Source organism: Polyodon spathula, chromosome 31, assembly GCF_017654505.1.
Source record: "Polyodon spathula isolate WHYD16114869_AA chromosome 31, ASM1765450v1, whole genome shotgun sequence".
In the NCBI taxonomy this organism is placed as follows: domain Eukaryota; kingdom Metazoa; phylum Chordata; class Actinopteri; order Acipenseriformes; family Polyodontidae; genus Polyodon; species Polyodon spathula.
This window is the reverse complement of record NC_054564.1, coordinates 5,607,391-5,631,371: the sequence shown is the minus strand read 5'-3', so window position 1 is coordinate 5,631,371 and position 23,981 is coordinate 5,607,391. Positions and strand designations below refer to the sequence as shown.

General features: G+C 36.6%; 1 protein-coding gene across 1 annotated transcript; it reads right to left on the bottom strand.

Annotated features, from left to right (window-relative positions):
• Window positions 1-10,987: 10,987 nt before the first annotated feature.
• LOC121303228 (V-type proton ATPase subunit B, brain isoform-like) lies at window positions 10,988-22,617 on the bottom strand. The gene is made up of 14 exons (XM_041233797.1): window positions 22,446-22,617; window positions 19,712-19,767; window positions 18,955-19,053; window positions 18,114-18,207; window positions 17,286-17,363; window positions 16,793-16,932; window positions 16,578-16,679; window positions 16,323-16,420; window positions 15,888-16,011; window positions 13,797-13,947; window positions 13,539-13,621; window positions 13,308-13,412; window positions 12,184-12,313; window positions 10,988-11,389 (listed from the first exon to the last, which is right to left on the bottom strand). The coding sequence occupies exons 1-14, from the start codon at window positions 22,579-22,581 to the stop codon at window positions 11,253-11,255; spliced, it is 1,533 nt and encodes a 510-aa protein (XP_041089731.1). The 5' UTR covers window positions 22,582-22,617; the 3' UTR covers window positions 10,988-11,252.
• Between the last annotated feature and the right edge of the window lie 1,364 nt (window positions 22,618-23,981).

Sequence of the window (23,981 nt, the reverse complement as noted above, 5' to 3'; positions counted from 1 at the left end):
TTTTAAACCACTAACTCAGAATTAACACAGACACCTCTGAATGAATCAGTAAACCTATTAATGTCATGCTCTATGATTTGTTTTTTTAACCACTGGAATTCATTTTACTCAAAAACTGAGCAGTTCTGTCCACTAACACATTCAAGTATGGATGTATTCAATCTAGGGTGACTCTTACCACCCTATTTGTCTTAACATATTTAAACTGGGTATTTCAATTTTTTTAAAATCTGAAGTTAAAGGATTTTGTTGCCTGTTCGTTTTTATGCATTTAAAAAAAATAATAATAATTTTGGCCATGTAGTGTTACAAAAAATCTACAGCAAAATCTCGGATGTAGCAACTAAAGCTGATTTCCTTATAGTTAAAAATGACAGGCTGGCATTTAATCCCTACATGGCGACACACCCTGTGGCTGTACTAGTGTAGAGTGCTACATCTACGGGACATACAGTGATGCAATAGAACAAATGACCTTAGGGAGGCACTGTTGAGGCATCTTGGTGTATAGTACAAGCTTAATTAACTGTGAGCTGCTGTAAACTGAGTCCTCAGCTCATTCATTCAGTATTGTGTCACTGGGGTGTTAACACTTAGAGGGCCTGGCTTTCCACTGTGGGGAAATTGCCCATGCAATACATTTACTATGGAGGGAACGATTTACCTGCGATTTGCCCACAAGTGTACAATATAGTTCATTCCTAATTAACGACGTGATGGTACCTATATTCAGCGCCTTGTTGTGGCTAACACATCCACAGTAAGCGGCTTGATTCCAGTCTGTCGTGAAAATGTAAAATGTAAATGCTTTCTATGCAAGAAATAACGTTCATGGAGTGATGTGGATTGAGGCATTACTCAGGACAGGCATATTGAATGTTTAATATAGATTAACAATTTTATTTTATCCACACTAAAATGTTACATGCTCAGTTCATAGCTGTTCTAATGCAAATACATTAAATAAAGTGTACATTGTCGGAAAAATGGAAAACTGACGGTGTTCCCCATATGCTAGAGATGTCGCGAAGGGAAAAGAAAAAAAGTTACATTTTTAAAGTGTATATTCTTTTATAGTTTAAATATATATGCAGATACAGCCAAAGGTAACGATTAAAGTTGGTATTCTTTTGAAGGAAGTGATATTTTAAACTCTGTTAATGTAAAAAAAAAAAAAAAAATTAAATATTTTTACATTTAACATAACAAATGTCAAGTATTTGTTTACAGTTCACTGCGTTGCCTGAATCTTACACCCAGATAACAATATTCCTGTATCACATGTCAATGCAGATTTGGCTTTTTTTTTTTTTTTTTCTTATAAATGTGCTGTTATAAATATTGCAAAGTTGCTATATGTCGGTCTATGGATGTTGTGTACTTCCTGCAGATGCTGTAGCTTCTGTTCCATTCAGTAACCAAGCATTCCATTTCATGCCAAGTTTTACACATATAATATATATATATATATATATATATATATATATATATATATATATATATAATATTCTATCTATACAGGCTTTTGTTGGTGTAATGCATGAAGCACAGTCTGTTTTTAGACAAGTGTCATCCATGTCCATATATAAGTGATTGAATAAATGTGAATATAATGTTAAATGCTGGCAGTTTTTTTTTTTTTTTTTTTTTGTGGCCTCATTCCCTGTTGTTAAAATCACATTTTCAGGTTTGACAAACCTCCAGACTGTCAGAAAGCGAGTACATGCGTTTTATTAAATACACTGCTCATGTGTATTTACCACAGAGCAAGGAAAACAAAATGCTTCTTTAAATATTAAGATATTTTTGTTATGCATTTCTTTTATGAATGTTCTATGACAGAACATACACACCAGTACAATGGGAATACAGCGCTGTATTATTATTTCTAAGAGCCTGGGGTGTAATTATTAGGTATTTGGATTAGTCATATTTAACTATGCTCGGGTAGCCACTATTCTTGGTAGTCTCACAATGACATCACCATCACCTGACGGACATTCAATCTGGATGGAATGCGCACTACACTGGTTCTATTGTGAGTAGCGTTGAAACGGGAAACCTCCCCCATCGAGATAACAACATTCCTGCATTAAGAATGGAGACATTTCACAGGGTCACACATCACTTCATCAGACTTGTCAACGTCTCCCGTATTTTGGACCTTTGTTCCCGGTCATCTCCCGTATTTTACTGTTAAACCCCCTTATGTCAGCAAACCTTTAACGTCTATAAAATTCATGGCCTTTGTGCGATTTCTACAATCCCCCCCCCCCCCTCAAAACCAGTTTACAAAAGCTCCCTTATTTTGAAAACTCATTGTTGACTGATGCTTCATGTCCTCGGACATCCTTCACTTTTACCAGCATGCTCTAATATAGGCATGCATAACCATTTAACAAATGTCTTACGAAAAAAAAGATCAATTTTATTTGGATAATTGACATTAAAATGTGTTTGACCTGGGTTTTAGGTCTCAAACACATCCGGTCGTTTTAACTAAGACCCAATAAACATTACTTTTCACCACACCACTACAGATAACATTTGTATTGTTGATTTGCATATATATATATATTTTCACTTCTGTGTAAAATGTAACAAAACACTATCGAAAAAAAAAAAAAAGATCTTATCCTCACCTTTCACACGACACACACGGAAACTGTTCATTGTGCGCTTTGCATACATGCTTTGCAAACCAAAACCAGTTGAACTTAACTCGAGCTGAGAAACAACTGTTAATTGAGCGATTGATGGCCCAGTTTGATTGGGGTAACTTTTAAATATATCATTTACTCTCTGCGCACGTCACGGTGAGTTGAGGTCGTTTGTCTCAACATGTCGGGCAACATTTGGACTTCAGTGTTTTGCTGTCAACACCACAAAGACAAAGTTATCGCATGTTTTGCTTTCTGTAGTTTTTTTTTTTTTTTTTCAAGGCTTTGCTTACAGTATTTCTGCACGTTTTGCTTTACAGATGTATCGGAAGAGACAACAGGTGTTCAGACTTGGTCCGAACAGGACAAAAACAAACGAACACTTTCAATGGACGCTAAGGGCAAGGTAGGACCATGGAGTTTTGTTCGTGGCGTTTGTCTCCTAAGTTGTGTGCCATTTTAATAAATATCAGTGTAACCCAAACTGTTTAATAATTAAACACACAAGTTATGGAACAAACGTTAGCAACTGATTAAGGCTGTTGTTAGACACATAAACCTTATATAAACGGCAGTGTACAAAATTGTTCCGTACAGAAAAGAAAAGTTTTTTTTTTTTTTTTTTTTTTTTTTTTTTTAATATAGCAAAAAACTTAAAAGATAAAAAAAAACAAAAAAAAAAACAAACTTATTTTCAGGATGTTTCGGGCAAAAGCTATTCCGCTGTTTTTAAAAAGAGAAGTAAACAGTGCAGTGAATAATAAGTTTACTGCATTGTGTTTACTTTTTCTTTTCAAACAGCTGAAGGGATTTTGCCCGAAACGTAATGAAAATAAGATTTATTTATTTTTAACCCTTGCTTTACGGTGTCTGTGGTCATCCCAATATAAGCACAATTGAGCAAGGAAACATTTAAACACACGTTTTCTATACTGTTGGTTTAATAATTATATTGTAATAATATAATAATATAATTATATATATATATATAGATATAGCTATTATGTAATATTACATATATCATAAAGAATAAAGTGTATTGTATTTCTTTTTTTAGAGCGAGGCTGTTGTTAGTCAAGTAACGGGGGCACACGTAAACGCTGGCTACCTGTCTCCCGAAGGAATCAACATCTTTGAACAGAAGGAAACACAGTCTGTATCACAGAGTACCGATGTTGAATCTGTGTACCAAAGTCGAATTGCAGGTATTTTTAATTATTCTCTTGTTTATGGGGCAACATGTTTATACAAAACCCCATGCACGGGTTTGAGTTTAGTAATAAACAGCCACTTTACTATGAGGGTTTTTTTTTTTTCTTGAAACGGTGTAGTGTTATAAAGTAGTACATCGTCAGAAAGTGGTACACGTACCAAAATGTGATCTGTGTAGTGTCAGCAAGTGGTACTTTGCCAGATTTTGATACATGTGCAATCAGTTGCGCACTGATAGGTGTTTCGCCAATGTGAAAAGGAGGTACACTACTCACTTTATAATGCGTGTTTTGCAGTGTGCATATGTGGTACATGCTTATTTAACCCTTTCAGGACAAAATTTTTTTCAGTGGGATGCTCCCCCAGGACCAGGTGTTTAAAAAAAAACCGACATAAACTGTAGAATATTTTAAGGATGACTTTAGTCAAAAAACACACAAAAAAAAATTGCGTAAAGAACCTTCAAACACAGTTCTCATAACACAATGGAACGTTATAAAGTACTGTAGAAACCATACAAACTTTTCACTTTCTTTTTTAAACCCTATTCCTGAAAGTTTTGTTGAAAAATATTGATGTTTGGGCAAATTACAAGACATTGTTTCACCTGAGTGATTGCAATGACATAATACACATTTATTCTCAGGGTCTTTTTAAATAATAATGGACACTACTCTCGATTATTCTCTCAAAATATATATTTATAAATAAAATAATAGTTGTTCATTCCATTATTATCAGTATGACTATGACTACATCAGTATGACTATGAGTTTTATTGTATCTGCTCATTTCCACTTGTTTCTTGATATTTATAAATGTTGTAAAAACATATATATTAAAACATGAGACAGAATGAATGTTCTAATATAACTATGTCAAATACATCGGATTTACAGCGTTGTCTCTTAAATTCTTACAAATTTCTCTGAAGAAGGCTGTGATGTATTCTCTCTGTGCTGCCAAAACTTTCTCCGCCCTTTAGACATTAAATGCCCTTCTCAGTGATGTCACACTAAAAAAAAAAAAAAAAAAAAACCTATCAGGAAGTGAACGTCAGTCCCTCCCCTATCCACTGACATGTGTTTCAAGCCTGTACTGCAAAGTACAGTGGCCCTGTAAGTCATCAAAACAAAGTGCTTTATTTATCGTGTTTTCACGATCGCTGTCCTAGAAGCCCACTTCAGTATGATTGTGTTAACAGAGTCCCGGTCCTTAAAGAGTTCAAAGAAAAGGCCCTTCCTCCCATATTTTTTTCATTCACTCTTGCAAAATCTTAAAATCAATTCTAAACTGCACAGGGAGCCAGTGCAAAGAGGCTTACAAAAGGATTTTAATCTAATGGGGTCACTTTTTTCTGGTTTTAAAGAGATCAGAATTCTAATAGTGGCAGTGTTCTGAATGAGCTGTAATTCTAGCGTAGATGCCATACATTCTGGGATACCAGAGAAATTACTGTATTACAATAATCAATTGTATATGACACAAAGGCATGCATTAGTCTTTCACCATCAGATACAGAAATAATAGATATTTCTCAAATGATAAAAGTATACTTTAGTAGCTTTAATATTATCATTGAGAATATCTATTGTAAACACTTTTATCATTTGAGAAATATCTATTATTTCTGTATCTGATGGTGAAAGACTAATGCATGCCTTTGTGTCATATACAATTGATTATTGTAATACAGTAATTTCTCTGGTATCCCAGAATGTATGGCATCTCGCTTACAGCTCAGAAGTGGAGAAATACTGGCATTAGATAGAATTCTGACTAAAACCAGAAAAAGTGAACATATTACCCCTATTTTGGCCTCTTTGGACTGGCTCCCTGTGCAGTTTAGAATTGATTTTAAGATTTTGCAAGAGTGAATGAAAAAAATATGGGAGGAAGGGCCTTTTCTTTGAACTCTTTAAGGACCGGGACTCTGTTAACACAATCATACTGAAGTGGGCTTCTAAGACAGCGATCGTGAAAACACGATAAAAAAGCACTTTGTTTTGATGACTTACAGGGCCACCATACTTTGCAGTACAGGCTTGAAACACATGCCAATGGATAGGGGAGGGACTGACGTTCACTTCCTGATAGTTTTTTTTTTTTTTTTTAAGTGACGTACACTGATATTTATCATAGTGTCTACAAGGGCGGAGAAAGTTTTGGCAGCAACAGAGAGAATACATCACAGCCTTCTTCAGTCGTGAAATTTGTAAGAAATTTAAGAGACAACGCTGTAAATCCGATGTAAGTTTGACATAGTTATATTAGAACATTTATTCTGTCTTTTGTTTTAATATACAAATGTTTTTACAACATTTATAAATATCAAGAAACAAGTGGAAATGAGCAGATACAATAAAACTCATAGTCATACTGATGTAGTCATAGTCATACTGATAATAATGGAATGAACAACTATTATTTTATTTATAAATATATATTTTGAGATAATAATCGAGAGAAGTGTCCATTATTGCTTATAAAGACCCTGAGAATAAATGTGTATTATGTCATTGCAATCACTCAGGTGAAACAGTGTCTTGTAATTTGCCCAAACATCAATATTTTTCAACAAAACTTTCAGGAAGTATTGTAAATCCATCAGGTCATAGAATAACACGTTTTTATCCACGTATCTCTAAGCAGAATACATAAATATTTTACATAAAAAAGACAGTGTTTAAAAAAGAAAGTGAAAAGTTTGTATGGTTTCTACAGTACTTTATAATGTTCCATTGTGTTATGAGAAGACACAATTTCCAAGCCACTGCTGTAAAAAAAAAAACACACAAACTGATTTTCAGTAGAATTTTATAAGAGTCAAATACAGCCAAAAAAAAAAAAATGCCTGGTCCTGGGGGAGCATCCCACTGAAAATGCTTGGTCCTGAAAGGGTTAAATAAGTATGTACCACGTATGCACACTGCAAAACACGCATTAAAGTAAACAATGTACCTCCTTTTCACATTAGCAAAACACACACATCAGATTGCAAAACATGATTGCACATGTACCAAAATCTGACAAAGTACCACTTTTTGACATTACACAGGTCATATTTTGGTACGTGTACCACTTTCTGACGATGTACTACTTTATAACACTACACCGTTTCAAGAAAAAAAAAAAACCCTCATAGTAAAGTGGCTGTTTATTACTAAACTCAAACCCGTGCATGGGGTTTTGTATAAACATGTTGCCCCATAAACAAGAGAATAATTAAAAATACCTGCAATTCGACTTTGGTACACAGATTCAACATCGGTACTCTGTGATACAGACTGTGTTTCCTTCTGTTCAAAGATGTTGATTCCTTCGGGAGACAGGTAGCCAGCGTTTACGTGTGCCCCCGTTACTTGACTAACAACAGCCTCGCTCTAAAAAAAGAAATACACAATTACATGTGATTTGATTTTTTTTCTTTTTTATTATATGTATATAATAGTAATATATATATTATATATATATATATATATATATATATAATATATATATATATATATATATATAAAGGTTATATAAAACCACTTATAAAAACAACTGTATAGGTTAAAGTGTTTCATTGTCACACTGTTTCCTTGCTCAATTGTGCTGCTTATATTGGGATGACCACAGACACCGTAAAGCAAGGGTTAAAAATAAATAAATCTTATTTTCATTACGTTTCGGGCAAAATCCCTTCAGCTGTTTGAAAAGAAAAAGTAAACACAATGCAGTAAACTTATTATTCACTGCACTGTTTACTTCTCTTTTTAAAAACAGCGGAATAGCTTTTGCCCGAAACATCCTGAAAATAAGTTTGTTTTTTTTTTTTTTTTTGTTTTTTTTTATCTTTTAAGTTTTCTGTATATTTAAAAAAAAAAAAAAAAAAAAACTTTTCTTTCACATGCCTTCAATTTTGTACACTGCCGTTTATATAAGGTTTATGTGTCTAACAACAGCCTTAATCAGTTGCTAACGTTTGTTCCATAACTTGTGTGTTTAATTATTAAACAGTTTGGGTTACACTGATATTTATTAAAATGGCACACAACTTAGCCACGAACAAAACTCCAGGGTCCTACCTTGCCCTTATCGTCCATTGAAAGTGTTCGTTTGTTTTTGTCCTGTTCGGACCAAGTCTGAACACCTGTTGTCTCTTCCGATACATCTGTAAAGCAAAACGTGCAGAAATACTGTAAGCAGAGCCTTGAAAAAACATCAGAAAAAAACTACAGAAAGCAAAAAAATCGAAACCTTTGTCTTTGTGGTGTTGACAGCAAAACACTGAAGTCCAAATGTTGCCCGACATGTTGAGAAAAACGACCTCAACTCACCGTGACGTGCGCAGAGAGTAAATGATATATTTAAAAGTTACCCCAATCAAACTGGGCCATCAATCGCTCAATCAACAGTTTTTTCTCAGCTCGAGTTAAGTTCAACTGGTTTTGGTTTGCAAAGCATGTATGCAAAGCGCACAATGAACAGTTTCCGTGTGTGTCGTGTGAAAGGTGAGGATAAGATCTTTTTTTTTTTTTTCGATAGTGTTTTGTTACATTTTACACAGAAGTGAAAATATATATATATATGCAAATCAACAATACAAATGTTATCTGTAGTGGTGTGGTGAAAAGTAATGTTTATTGGGTCTTAGTTAAAACGACCGGATGTGTTTGAGACCTAAAACCCAGGTCAAACACATTTTAATGTCAATTATCCAAATAAAATTGATCTTTTTTTTCGTAAGACATTTGTTAAATGGTTATGCATGCCTATATTAGAGCATGCTGGTAAAAGTGAAGGATGTCCGTGGACATGAGGCATCAGTCAACATTGAGTTTTCAAAATACAGAAGCTCTTGTAAACTGGTTTTGGGGAGGGGGGGGATTGTAGAAATCGCACAAAGGCCATGAATTTTATAGACGTTAAAGGTTTGCTGACATAAGGGGGTTTAACAGTAAAATACGGGAGATGACCGGGAACAAAGGTCCAAAATACGGGAGACGTTGACAAGTCTGATGAAGTGATGTGTGACCCTGTGAAATGTCTCCATTCTTAATGCAGGAATGTTGTTATCTCGATGGGGGAGGTTTCCCGTTTCAACGCTACTCACAATAGAACCAGTGTAGTGCGCATTCCATCCAGATTGAATGTCCGTCAGGTGATGGTGATGTCATTGTGAGACTACCAAGAATAGTGGCTACCCGAGCATAGTTAAATATGACTAATCCAAATACCTAATAATTACACCCCAGGCTCTTAGAAATAATAATACAGCGCTGTATTCCCATTGTACTGGTGTGTATGTTCTGTCATAGAACATTCATAAAAGAAATGCATAACAAAAATATCTTAATATTTAAAGAAGCATTTTGTTTTCCTTGCTCTGTGGTAAATACACATGAGCAGTGTATTTAATAAAACGCATGTACTCGCTTTCTGACAGTCTGGAGGTTTGTCAAACCTGAAAATGTGATTTTAACAACAGGGAATGAGGCCACAAAAAAAAAAAAAAAAACTGCCAGCATTTAACATTATATTCACATTTATTCAATCACTTATATATGGACATGGATGACACTTGTCTAAAAACAGACTGTGCTTCATGCATTACACCAACAAAACTGTACATTATATATATATATATATATATATATATATATATATATATATATATATATATATATATATATATTTTTTTTTTTCTCCGTACTTACTTACCGAATGCTTGGTTACCTTGGAACAGATGTACAGCATCTGCACGTCTTACAATGTGTCCATAGACCGGCTGTATATCGTTGAAAACCGTTGCAAATAATGTGTCGGGGCTTTATAAGAAAAAAAAAAAAAAAAAGCCAAATCTGCATTGACATGTGATACAGGAATATTGTTATCTGGGTGTAAGATTCAGGCAACGCAGTGAACTGTAAACAAATACAATAAAAATATTTAATTTACTTTTTTTTTTTACATTAACAGAGTTTAAAATATCACTTCCTTCAAAAGAATACCAACTTTAATCGTTACCTTTGGCTGTATCTGCATATATATTTAAACTATAAAAGAATATACACTTTAAAAATGTAACTTTTTTTCTTTTCCCTTCGCAACATCTCTAGCATATGGGGAACACCGTCAGTTTTCCATTTTTCCGACAATGTACACTTTATTTAATGTATTTGCATTAGAACAGCTATGAACTGAGCATGTAACATTTTAGTGTGGATAAAATAAAATTGTTAATCTATATTAAACATTCAATATGCCTGTCCTGAGTAATGCCTCAATCCACATCGCTCCATGAACGTTATTTCTTGCATAGAAAGCATTTACATTTTACATTTTCACGACAGACTGGAATCAAGCCGCTTACTGTGGATGTGTTAGCCACAACAAGGCGCTGAATATAGGTACCATCACGTCGTTAATTAGGAATGAACTATATTGTACACTTGTGGGCAAATCGCAGGTAAATCGTTCCCTCCATAGTAAATGTATTGCATGGGCAATTTCCCCACAGTGGAAAGCCAGGCCCTCTAAGTGTTAACACCCCAGTGACACAATACTGAATGAATGAGCTGAGGACTCAGTTTACAGCAGCTCACAGTTAATTAAGCTTGTACTATACACCAAGATGCCTCAACAGTGCCTCCCTAAGGTCATTTGTTCTATTGCATCACTGTATGTCCCGTAGATGTAGCACTCTACACTAGTACAGCCACAGGGTGTGTCGCCATGTAGGGATTAAATGCCAGCCTGTCATTTTTAACTATAAGGAAATCAGCTTTAGTTGCTACATCCGAGATTTTGCTGTAGATTTTTTGTAACACTACATGGCCAAAATTATTATTATTTTTTTTAAATGCATAAAAACGAACAGGCAACAAAATCCTTTAACTTCAGATTTTAAAAAAATTGAAATACCCAGTTTAAATATGTTAAGACAAATAGGGTGGTAAGAGTCACCCTAGATTGAATACATCCATACTTGAATGTGTTAGTGGACAGAACTGCTCAGTTTTTGAGTAAAATGAATTCCAGTGGATAAAAAAAATCATAGAGCATGACATTAATAGGTTTACTGATTCATTCAGAGGTGTCTGTGTTAATTCTGAGTTAGTGGTTTAAAAAATCCATTGATTTTCCTTGTCTCTCTATTTTTGCACGTGAGTGTTTGGGTACCGAGGTCACTTTGGTAAACCAATCCATGTTTTAACAGTCTCCACGTAGCATTTATAGGTATTTTAAACTCTGTTAGGTAAACTTCAGCTGAAAACACTATTCACAATATGTTCATTTTGCTTCACAAGGAATTAACAAGATACAACAACAAGGGTGAAAAAGAAAGCTCTTTTGATAAGATAGCATGGAGGAACAGAGAGCTCGAGGCTCAAGCTAATGCTTGGAGTCTCGGGGGTAGAATTCGGCCAGGGTGCTTTGTGGGATTCGTTTCAGCATCTCCTTGGGGAAGATACGCATAAGCTGCCAACCGATGTCCAGGGTTTCATATACTGTGCGGTTCTCGTAGGGACCTAAACAGAAAAAGGTATTGAAAAAACAGTGAAACAAATAGACATACTGTGTTGGTTTACCGGTCTCTGGTTTTGAGTTTATTACACTAAGGGGTTGATTTGATCAACCTATAGCCTGATACTACCCACCTGGATTTCTTAGAGCACTTTGCAGCACCAGGGAATAACACTGGGCTGCATCAACCACCTATCTCTGGTTATCCCCATTTTACACTTAACAAGTGGCTAATGCAATCCAGGTGGATTCCCTTTTATTGTAAAATTATCTAAAACAAACAAAAAAAAAAGCCAGCTGTTGTATCAGGGTATAGGTTAATCAAATCAACCCTTTAGTACAATAAATTAAAAGCTGCCGATCTGAAAACACATCTAATTGACATTCATTTGAGGGGATGAAACTTAATTAGTTATCTTGGTGTAGTCTGTAATGTTGCTTTGTGCTGAAATAGTTCAATTAAAGGCATGCAAATAAATACAATCGTCAACTGGGAATCTCACACCAGTGTTGAAGGTGAGACTAGTAATCAAATTAGTCTGTCTCTCTCTCTCATGGCTATGTACCTTAATGAACTTAAACTTAAACCCTTTCTAGTCTAAACCATAATGTGCTCTTAAAATCTATAGAAATGTATGCAGTTTACCACTCCCTAAATGTCCTAGGATGTAAATTGCGAGGGCATTCTAAATCTGGCAGATGTTTGCATTAAAGGTAAACCGTGGCTGGCAATGATGGGATGTTTGGCAGCAGAGCTCAGTTTTCTTCTGTTGCTTATCTCAAAACTCAGCAGCCTTACCTTGAGCAATGAAGTTCTTTTCAAACTTATGCAGGAACTCCAGATAAAGCAAGTCCTCTGGAGTCAGAGCCTCCTCACCCACCACTGCTTTCATTGCCTGGACATCTTTACCAATGGCGTAACAAGCATACTGCGGGCAGAAACTGAGGTTATGATCAGCATATATATTAAATGATGCCTTCAATGTATCATCAAAGCTAACACATATTAAAACACAGGTCTGCTACTTACATCCCACCATGACATTACAAAATGTACTTTGGATGCAGATTCCACAATATTGGTTTCTTTTTAATCACTTGATCATTAATCCTTGACCATGACACGCTTGAGTGACTATGACTGAAGCATATGCACTTAATCACCTAATTAGTGAGACAGTTGATTGGACACTGGATATGGAGTGATTTCAGCTGTTTAATTGCAAGCTTGAATGAAAGGAATAAAGAAAATGACAGAAAAAGAAACAATATGCCATGTCTGTCAAGTGAGCAGCACCTTCGTGCAATCGGCATGTTGGAGGCTGGACTAGGGCAGGGTACTGTGGCTCGCCGTCTTGGGTGCTCACAGCCAGCAATTTCAAACCTGTCGAGACGGTTTAACCAGATACACTGTCAATGAAAGGCGATGAACGGGGAGACCAAGAGTCACAACACCTGCCCAAGATCGACAGATCATTTTGCAGCACCTTTGTGATGTCAACTGTTAATCAGCACAATAAAAAGTCACTGCACCTGCTCTAAAACAGTGTTTGTCATTTTTCGATCACATCTAGTGAATTTTATCCAAATATAAGTGATAAGTTTCTTTTGATGCTCAAATATGTGATAAGTTTCTTTTGATGCTCAGTATAATTTGTACCATTTCTAAACATAACATTATATTTGCCCTGTCTGCATGTATTCTTCATATTTTAAAATAGAGAATTTAAAAGCAGCTTGTAACTTCTAGATCAATCCCAAAGCAGTTATCCAATCGTTTTTATACGTAAAGAAATAACTTCTACAATATAAAAGGGTAATACCAGTTTCAGTAAATTAAACATTAGTATCTCCCTAATAACTCAGTTGACACTCAGTGCATTTAATTCAGTTTGTTCTCCTGTTCCTAAGAAAACTACCAACCAGCTGATTGGACACATCGGCATGATCTTTCCTGGTCATTCCCTCCCCAATGGCAGACTTCATCAAGCGAGACAGAGAGGGCAACACGTTGATCGGGGGGTAGATCTGTTAAAGGGAAAGCGACATCTTGATATGGTTTACAACAATGCAAATAAACAGAAAAACAAAACACAGACTCGTGCAGGCACAGATTTCTACAATTCAGCATTGTTGCTGAAATGTTATACCCACCTGTCTGTTGTGCAGTTGCCTGTCTACATAAATCTGACCTTCAGTGATGTACCCAGTCAGATCAGGGATGGGGTGAGTAATATCTGGCAAAAAAAGATGACTTGGCATGATCATGTCACATAAAGAAACCCCCACAGCCCTACATTACAACTGCACTGGATCAATCAACTGTTATTCAAGATAATGTCTTTTCACTCTTATTTTTCCCAAACTGGTGATTTCAGCAGCTCTGCCTGCAGTATTCACCCACACACTCACCATCGTTGGGCATGGTTAGAATAGGAATCTGTGTAATAGACCCATTCCTGCCCTCAACTCGGCCAGCTCTCTCGTAAATGGTGGCCAAATCAGTGTACATGTAACCAGGGAAGCCCCGGCGTCCTGGCACCTCTTCTCTGGCAGCAGAAACCTAGGAGAGAAAATGAAGTGGTTCAACTAGCTACCTGGATTATATACACATTCTAACTAGCAACTAGAGTAATGTTTGGTACAGGTTTTTTGGTTCAAATACCTTCAAATCAGGTGTACACATTCACGACTTTAAATGTTCAACTATAAAGTGACATTCTTGGACCCAGGTGGTAATGTAGCCCATTCTCACATTTTATTTGACAAATTAAATCAAACGCCAGTGTGGACACAGTCCACCTCATACACTTGGAGCTAGTGGTGTAATCGGCACCCGAATTTCGTATTCGATTATCGTATAGGCATTTATCAAAGATAATCAATGCATTGACGTTTTATTTTTCAAAATAAAGAAACAAACATTCTTTTTTTTTTGTTTTTTTAAACAGAAGACCAGTAACTAAAAACACTGTTGTGCATAATAGTGAAACAAAAAGTCACAATTTGCATTCAAATTAGAACACTTATTAAAAAAGAAAGAAATAGAAAGGACTTGAGTTTTTAACAACTGAAAAGAATATGCGTGTGTCTGCATCAGATGTTCCTTAACATTGTAATAATAATAATAAAAAGTACTATCGTTCATTACTGTTAACATTTTATGTCCAAAAGTCCAAAAACATTTGAATTAATCTCACAAATGTTGACTAATTTAACTATCGTACTAAATTCAGGTTATTTTTACAGAATATTGCCATATAACCCAAACACAACTTGCTTTGAAACAAAAGCTAAATCTGTAGATTTAATAATAATAATAAATTCAATCAAGAAAACATGAATACAATATGCCTACTTCTTGATTTGGCTTGTCCAACGCAAATGTAGAGACCTAAAGTTGTATCCTAGCAATGTGCTGATCTACCGTACTAACCCTAAAAGAAGTGCACTCACACAGACTCAAGGTTTTAATGCAAACCGGCACCAGGAGACTTCAAACTGGGTTCTAATTTGATGCATTGATTCACCAATATGTAATCGAAGCTCAGGAAATTTAAGGCCAGATGATCAATAATTGATGCATCAATTCATCAATTAATTGTTGCAGCCCTACTTAGAGCCCTCAGTAACTCACTGAAAGACTATTCTTAGATTAAATAATAAAATAATGTTAGTGTCTTTTACTGAAAAACATTTAAATTATCATGAGCACACTATGGCCATAAGTTTATTATCACCTAGAATTTTAGGATTGAGACATCATTTTAACATTAAAAAAAAAAATTGAACATGCATCCATTATCATTAAACGCTTAATCCTGTACAGCGTCGTGGTGAGCTGGAGCCTAACCCAGCAGACACAGGGTGCAAGGCAGGACTACACCCTGGATGGGACACCAATCCATCGAGGGCACCACACACATACAAACACTCACACAGAGGGCAATTTAGAATGACCAATCAACCTGAACAGCACGTTTTGGGATTGTGGGAGGAAACCGGAGTACCCAGAGAAAACCCACCACCGGGGATAACATGCAAACTCCACACAGACAGACCCCTAGGCCAGAATCAAACCCAGGAACCTGGTGCTGTGAGGCAGCAGTGCTGCAAAAAAAAAAACTCAGCATCTGAACATAATTTAGATCTTTTATTTAACATAATGTAAACAAAGAAACTACACAATGACATTGCAGAAGTCTTCCGGAAGTCATAATAGTAGTACAGTATTTCATGTTAACACAACATTATTCAGCAGGTTTCATTCGACTTTATGAAGCAAAATTAGTTCATTCTATAGGGTGAATCAAAACTTTTGGCCACAGCTGTAGTATGCTGGATTAGTTTATTGGTGTGCAGTTTCTGCGATGGACAGGTCTGCTGGTTGTGGCGTTCAATTCCCATGCATCCTCTTACATTTGAAAGTACTTTTTCAGTATTCCTCTGGGTTACTGCAGTAGTTCTGAATAGTCTGTATTAGAAAAGTATGAAACAAAATACCTCTCTCAAAGCTTCTGCATACGAGCTCATGTCAGTCAGAATAACCAGAACATGCTTCTCACACTGATACGCCAGATACTCTGCTGTGGTGAGAGCCAGGCGAGGAGTGATGATGCGCTCAATTCTGCAAAGGGATCAAAACTGCATTAAACTGGTATTAAAACAAATTAGCTTGGATTGATGCAGTGCAATCAAACTTTCAGACAAAGGGCAACCACTGTATTGGCGAAAGTCATTCACATGTGAACAAGGAAACGATGTGACTGTTTTGTAACAAAAAGCTCACTGAAATATATTTAAAATACAATTCTGTGTTATCTTTGTAAACGCACTCCTGGATACAATGAAACTGTGTAAAACAAGTATTGAACTGAAATAGTAAATATGTTAAGAAAAACATCACTTTTCTGATAAAAAATAAAAATCTAAACTTACGTTGGATCATTAGCCAAGTTCAGGAAAAGACATACATTGTCCATTGAACCATTTTCTTCAAAGTCGGACTTGAAGAATCTTGCAGTTTCCATATTTACCTAAAGCAATGCAACAGTTTCAGATGAAGGTATATGTTATAAACAATAGTGCTTTCAAGTAAACATGCTGGGCTTTTTACCACAAAAGTGAAAACAAAATTCTCAAGCAAAATACAATATAAATAAGCACAAGAGATAACAGAAAAAAAATACTTACACCCATAGCAGCAAACACAATGGCAAAGTTGTCTTCACTGTAATCCATCACATCTTTGGACTTCTTAACCAGACCAGCTTGGCGACAGATCTGTGCAGCAATCTGTTCAAACAGAAATTCATTACGGATTTATTCATTCAGCCTCAGCCAATGCTACTGCTCAACTCAACTCTTAAAACTTCATCCCATACGATTAAGGGTTTTCCTACACAAACCTCATTGTGTGGCAATCCGGCTGCAGAAAAGATGGGAATCTTCTGTCCTCTGGCAATACTGTTCATCCCATCGATTGCGGAAATACCTGTCTGGATCATCTCTTCTGGGTAGATACGGCACTGGGGGTTAATGGGCTGGCCTAGGGCAGAAAAATGGAAATATATATGAACACATTTTTCTTCAAGGACCAGGGCTATCCTTTGGTGAGTTACTGCAAACAGTTATTCTTCATTGTCCCTAGAGGGCTAATCAGCTTTTGCTTAGAAGTAAACCTTTTCTACATACATTTTACAGTACACAAATGACTATCATAACACAACTCACTTTTATAATGTACAAAAGACTCACTATCGCTGAATTGCCTGAGCCGGTATTTAAAACCAATAAAACAAAGGACTGAGTTGATCTGTTACTGTGTGGTTGTTCCATGACCCCCATGAAACTTTTCTGTGCTCCCAATTTCAGAAGTCCTGCTTTAAACTGATTCCATACCCATAATGTCCAAATAATCTTCAGCCAGAACTGTTGGGCCCCTGTCAATAGGTTTTCCTGAACCATTGAACACGCGACCTGTCAAGCAAAGTATATAGTATTAATATTAACATTCATAATAACAATACAGTGTAGTATGTTTATAAGAATCACATCTGTCCTGGGTGTTTTGATTCTTATAAGTGGATGATTCTTAAAAGCTGATCGATATAATTACTGTGGTGCGGAATCAAACTTAGTATGAGAAAGGGTTTGTTCCCTGGCTGCAGTGTAATGGGTTGACCACTAGATGTCACGAGTTCCCGCATGTATGCACACCCATGAAAAATCCACAGCTGGTTTCCTTGACGAATTATGGATAATAGTCAATTGGTTAACTGCTTGTTAAAGTTAACAACACCTCGATAGAAATGGCTTAGGCGATAGCTTTGTGATGGGGGTATAGAGGCGTAAGGAAGCAGAAGTAACAAAAAGAAACCAAAACTCGAGTAAGAGATCGAGTGTTTGTTCCACACGAAGTACTGCTAGCTAGTGCTCCAGCTGAGAGCTCGGTTAACTGCCGTGTTGACTGTGTGACAATGCGGGCAACAATCCTGACACCATCAGTGCACTAGAGAAGCCATTTTGACAGGATGTTCACAATGAAAAGATTGACATGTATGTTATTTAAACAGTTGTAGCAACACGTGGGGACATAGAACACTATATTTTTCGGAACCCCGCTACTTACTCTTTAACTGTGTGCCGTTAGTCCTCAAAAAGAAGAACAATGGAAATGGACAACGGTATATAAATGACATTAATAGCAGATCAAACATTTCTATGTACCAAGCATGTCTTCTGATACTGGCGTTCGCAGGATATCGCCTGTAAATTCACAACTTGTCTTTTTGGCATCGATACCGGAGGTCCCTTCAAAAACCTGGCAATGTATGTTAAAAAAAAAAAAAATAATTCAACAAATTATTAAATCGGCAAAAACAAAATTAACAAAGCTTCTCAGTTACATAGAGTACATAGCCCCTCTCGGGGACTCGCAGATAACAGCTCTTAAATTACCTTGAACATTATCCATTGGCTTTGTTGTTAATGAATTAGTACATCCTGTATTGCTTAATAAAACAGGGAGGTCTACTTAAGCAATATGGAGCTGAATTACTGAAGGAGTCGATTTGATCAGCCTACACCATCGAGGATAAGCTAACCCTTGGTTTTATTAAGAGTATTTTACAGCACTGGAGAAACCCCCTGTATTTCATCATATCTTGTTTTTAGGGCTAACCCCAGGATAGGTGGTCAATGCAATCCAGGGTGATTCCAGTTGTGGTTTACCGGGGTCCAGGATGAATTCACCCCCCTAGTGGAAGCACTAACTGCGGTACTATGAAAAGCAGTAGATCACAATGTCATACAAATGCAGCAGGCTGAAACAAATGCTAATGTATAGTTTCATTAAAACTGGACAAATGTTTTTCATTTTTCAGCCTTCAATAGCTCAGGTGCCGGTACCATAAAATATCAGGTTTCCAAAATGACTTCTTGTAACAAATGTCCATTATTGTGACCCACATGGTCATGGCATACAACATTCTTCACCTCAAGATGGCATTGTCCACAATTTGAATCTGTGCTAGCTATTGAGTCACATACATTAAAGGTTATGTCATACCTGCACCACAGCTTTTGAGCCACTGACTTCCAAAACCTGTCCACTTCTTTTGTTGCCATCTGGAAGGGTCAGGTGAACAATCTCTGCATACTTTGGAAACTAGCAAAAGATAGAAAGAAATCTCACTGAATTAACCTAAAGCAGTGGAGGCAATCAAAACAAGTATTTCATCGTTCTTATTGTGACTTTGTCAGTGAAGAGTCGAATAAGGAATTGTGTGAGCTCTGTTCCTGTTCTTTACCAATGCTAATTGCAACCAACTGTGCACGTACGTGATAAGTTCTATTTTTCTGACATCACGAAAAATGCAGTTCATTGTGACTGGCACTTCCTGGGTCTCCTATTACCCTTTAAAAGACGCATTACAGTAAACGTGGAGGGCACAAAGGAATAATATACCTATTGCTAAGACACTGAAAACGTGTCAGTGATTTGGTTACTGTGAAGGATCTATATTACACATCCATTTAAACCTACTATCTATGGGCATAAGGTTTATATTGGTCATTCTATTAACTGTTCAATGTGCCATTTCTTCATTGGCTGATGTTGCGACATAGAAAAATAAACGTATCCAAAAAGGAACCAACTCAGATAATGTTGCTGTGTGGTGCAGATAGTAGTCAGGGTGCGACTGTCTGATTTAACGGAGGACAGCCTGCTCGGCAGAGTATAGGATATTGCCTAGGATGTTTGACTTATGGGACACCCTGTATAGTAACCTGCTATAGTATAAACATTTTAGACATTCCCTTACCTTCACCTGATCCAAGATGACAAGAGGCCCATTGACACCAGACACAGTCTTATATGCTGCCGAAAAGAAAGAAAAAACAGTAGTTATTTTTTTAATCCCACACGCACTTTACTTCTGTGCATTCCCAGACTATATTTTACGTGCAGGTTTTAATTTATGCCTCCATACTGTAGGAGTACAATTGTACTAGTGATTGTAGAAATGAGACCCAGCAATTATAACCACATTAGCTGTAGTAATTGCTTTGGACTTCTTCCAAGTAAACTGCACAATGCTGCAGAAGAAGAATATACAAGAATATACAAGAACTAACTGTACACAGATAAACCACATCTGTGGTTAGGAATATCAAGACTACTAATGGTCAGCATATTACATGTACTGTATTATCATTGTATGTATTTATCCATGTACCATAAAAAAGGGACAAGGGTTGAAATGCTGGTCTTATTTGGATGTAAACCAAACACTACACGGATATTCTGGTATTCTAAACTAATAATTCTTCTTCCTGCATTGCAAAACACACATTTAAACTATTCTGTCTTTCTTCCAACTAAATTCACCACAAAACTGATGTTGGCAGTAACCACCATAGGTTGCAGTTTGCTTGCAAGAATTGCTGTACGTTGATCTAAACATTTTCTATAAGCTTTTACATCCAACCATGTGTCTACAGGCACTATGCAAAACACTTCCCCTATTAACAGAAACATCTGCAATCATCAGCTGATTATAAGTGACTTACCAAACAAGACTGTGACTAACATGTGAGTGAATCAGGACAGCCAGTGGAAGAGAATACACAATAAGCAGTCATGTAATGATCACAGCTTTCCTAAAACCCAACTGGGCAGTGATTCAAAAGAACCCAATCACCTGTTCTTAATGACCATGACCATGATGCCTGACTAACTTTTTACAAAAATATACATTACTTTTCATCAGTTTGGGCATTGATAGGGTGCAGTGCCTTTTGAAGTAGAGGCTTGGTGATCCAGTGGTTAAAGAAAAGGGCTTGTAACCAGGAGGTTGTGCCCTGTCCTTCGGATCAGACATAAAACCAAGGTCCTACTGTAAGTGGCTTAAGCAGCTGTTGCTGATGCATAGTTCACCCCCAAGTCTCTGTAAGTCGTTTTGAATAAAAGTGTCTGCTAAATGACTATATAATAATAACAACAACAACAACAACAACTGGACACAAGCGTGCAATAACTCATACAGACTTGTGCACCAAAACCAAATACCACACCATTGATTAAATGTTTCAAATCTGTTGTTGGTTCCAGTTTAAATAACCCATTTACTGAGCTATTTGTGAAAATGCCTGGTACCATTTTATAGAAAACTTATGAGAGGATGCATCTGGAAACCAAACAAACATTTCTACAGTTTTTGACCTTTAACTGTTCCACCCCAGAAAAGGAAGAGCTGGAACGTTTGTTTGCAGAGAAGAGAGAACATTTTAACCAAGCCTACCTCTTCCATTCCATGACAGCTGAGCCAAACATTTCACTTGAATCACATGAGCCACTACACACAGTGTATACTCAGGCCCAGTTGATTTTCTTCCAGATGCACTTAGCTTATTTCACTTAGTGGTACTTTTCTGACGCCAGAGTCTCAGTCTGGGAACATCAAATTTAGTTTTCATTTTTCTAATAAAACAAATTTACTGTATAAAACTAGTAAACATACACTATGATTCAATCTACATTAACTGTTTATTTCTAGTCTTGAAATAGCATTTACAGTTTCTGCACTGTAAAATCACCTCCTTGTGATTGATACCATCCTTAATGTACAGCACCTTTCACAGCCTAGCATAGTCACTTTCATTTGACCTAGACTGGAGACCCTCTGATCAGGCTATACCTTTAAGACACCAAAATTATACTATACACCTCCACGTACAATACACTAACGCTACAATAACCAAGGTATCTATCTATTCAGAAATATGCCCCAACGATTTGATTTTCTAAATATATACGACAAAACACTAGTTACAGGTTTTAATTTAAATCAAGGCAAAAATAAATTACCAACCATATTTTTCATTATCTAAGCAACTCAGTTATGATTCAGAAGCATAGTACATTTTAATAATCTTACATTGTTTTAAATATGCATCTATTCAACGCATTAAAATACGATCGTGATGTTCACCGGTTATTATTTACTGTGTAAACCGAAACTAGGCATAACAAAACGTCGTAAAATATATCACAGGGCATCGAAATCGTACTGTGTCGTGACAGATGAAAACGCAGTCAGATCAGCTGATATTGCACCCGCTCCGACGCCAATGACAGTCTCAGTATTAATCGGGATATTGCATGCAATTTCCCAGAACAGGATGAAAACGTTTTTTTTTTTTTTTTTTTTTCCTCAAAACATGCTGTAGGCTAAAATAGTCGAACTGTAAAACTAACGTCACAATAGTTTGAATTTAAAAAAAAAAATAAATAAAATGTGTTTGAAATGTCATTCATCCATCCCCTTTGCATCGCATACATACTGAAAAATAAAACGTCAACATTGAACCTGCGACAATTTTGTTTTACCAGGAGTGCGTTAAATCGACAGGTCAACTACTGGCGCTTTCATAAACAGCATTAATAATAACAACGTTCTTATATATAATAACATATCATTTTGATTGCCCTATTTTGTGTCGACAATGTTCATGAAGCTATAGTCCCACCCGCTACTCCCCATACTCGCTACTCACTGAGCCGAGGTTGGGAGATGTAGTCCCGGCTAACGGCTTGTACGTGCTCCCGGGCCACAGCTTTGGATCCACTCACGGAGGAGGAAATTTCGTTCAGGACTCCGTTCACCTTCCCCTTGATCGCTTTGAACGCCATCTTCACAGCAAGCCTGGCTGTCACTAACCCACTGGAAGGGTTATACTGCGCATGCGTTGGGTTTTTTTCAGCCCCCGCAGTCGCTTATGTCGTATACACATAGGGGCGTGGCTTTCGATGCGCTGACCAAGGTGCTGATACGGGAACAAATAAAATGGTCTTAACAGATCTGCCAAATTCCACATTCACCTTTCTCTTTCTGTATCACGGCACGGCACTCAAACTAAAACTCAGTTTTAGTCCTTCGTCTGAAATTGCAAAAATATATATATTTTTTTTTTCCATGACAAGTTTCCTCCGAACTAGTACAACCACGTCTCTTGAACCAGTACGACCAGTTTAAACCCAGAAAATTACAATTTCTGACCAGTATAGACCAGTGCGGGGCATTAGTGGAATTTACAACAGGGAGATATTTTTATATACACAAATATTGCAGGAACAAATATTTCTAAAAATAACAAATATCTACAATCAACCATCCGTACATACGTGTTACTATCCACACTACATGAACGTTTCCTTAATTCCTTAATGATGTAATAGATTTCTTAATATAGGTTAAAAGCATTTTCCATAGTTATGTTTTTAAACTAAAATGCCAGGATCGAGGTGAGTAGTTTTTCGCTTTTAACTGCTGAAGTGAAGAATTTGCTAAAGGCAGTCTTGTTATCCATACACGATTGAAGTGTAATACTATCTAGCCTAGATCATGCACATACCCGTAATGATGGTTCGTTTACAGCCTGTTCATGAAAGCATTGGGGGAAATTGTTTAGTACTAGTCAACGTGTCACTTTCAGATTGAAATAACGGCTGTTTTTATGTGTTGATATCAACATTCTGTAAAGCCATATATTATGTTACAGAATAACACGTGTTAGTATTTTAAACTATTTGCACACGGGTCCCAAAATAGGACCAAAACTAAATCAACATAGAATTCCAAAATAAATGCATAGACTCCAGGTTTATTGAGGTTTGCACCCGCAAATGCCTGATCCCACACGGTCAGTATTCTATGGTGTCCGCAACGTGTTGCCCCAAGATTGCAAACGTTTAGTTCCAACGGAAACAAACACAAAAATACTTGTTGGTTGGGCTGTGGGGATTTGTGGCAACTTGCTCAGCTTTGATTAAATGAAAACAAACCTTTTACCTAAAATAATGATGGAAGTGTTTCAGTGTTCAAGTCACTACATTATTGTAAACTATGACAGCGCCCTCTGGTGGACCAGAACTGACGGGAGCCCTGAAATTACAAACGGTAAAAGACAGAAAGAGTGTAACTTTTAGGCTAGGCCGCAAGTTTGAAAAAAAAACTCAGAAGTAGCAATGATTCATCTCATCTCATCACATCTTTGTGCTTAGATGTTATTGTGTGTGTGTGTGTGTGTGTG

Coding starts and splice junctions, on each gene's coding strand:
- LOC121303228 (XM_041233797.1), bottom strand. CDS start 22,581: ATGGCGTTCAAAGCGATCAAGGGGAAGGTGAACGGAGTCCTGAACGAA. Junction 19,054..19,711: donor TCATCTTGGATCAGGTGAAG/GTAAGGGAATGT, acceptor ATCTTTTGCTAG/TTTCCAAAGTATGCAGAGAT. Junction 13,948..15,887: donor ATGCAGAAGCTTTGAGAGAG/GTATTTTGTTTC, acceptor TTTCTCTCCTAG/GTTTCTGCTGCCAGAGAAGA.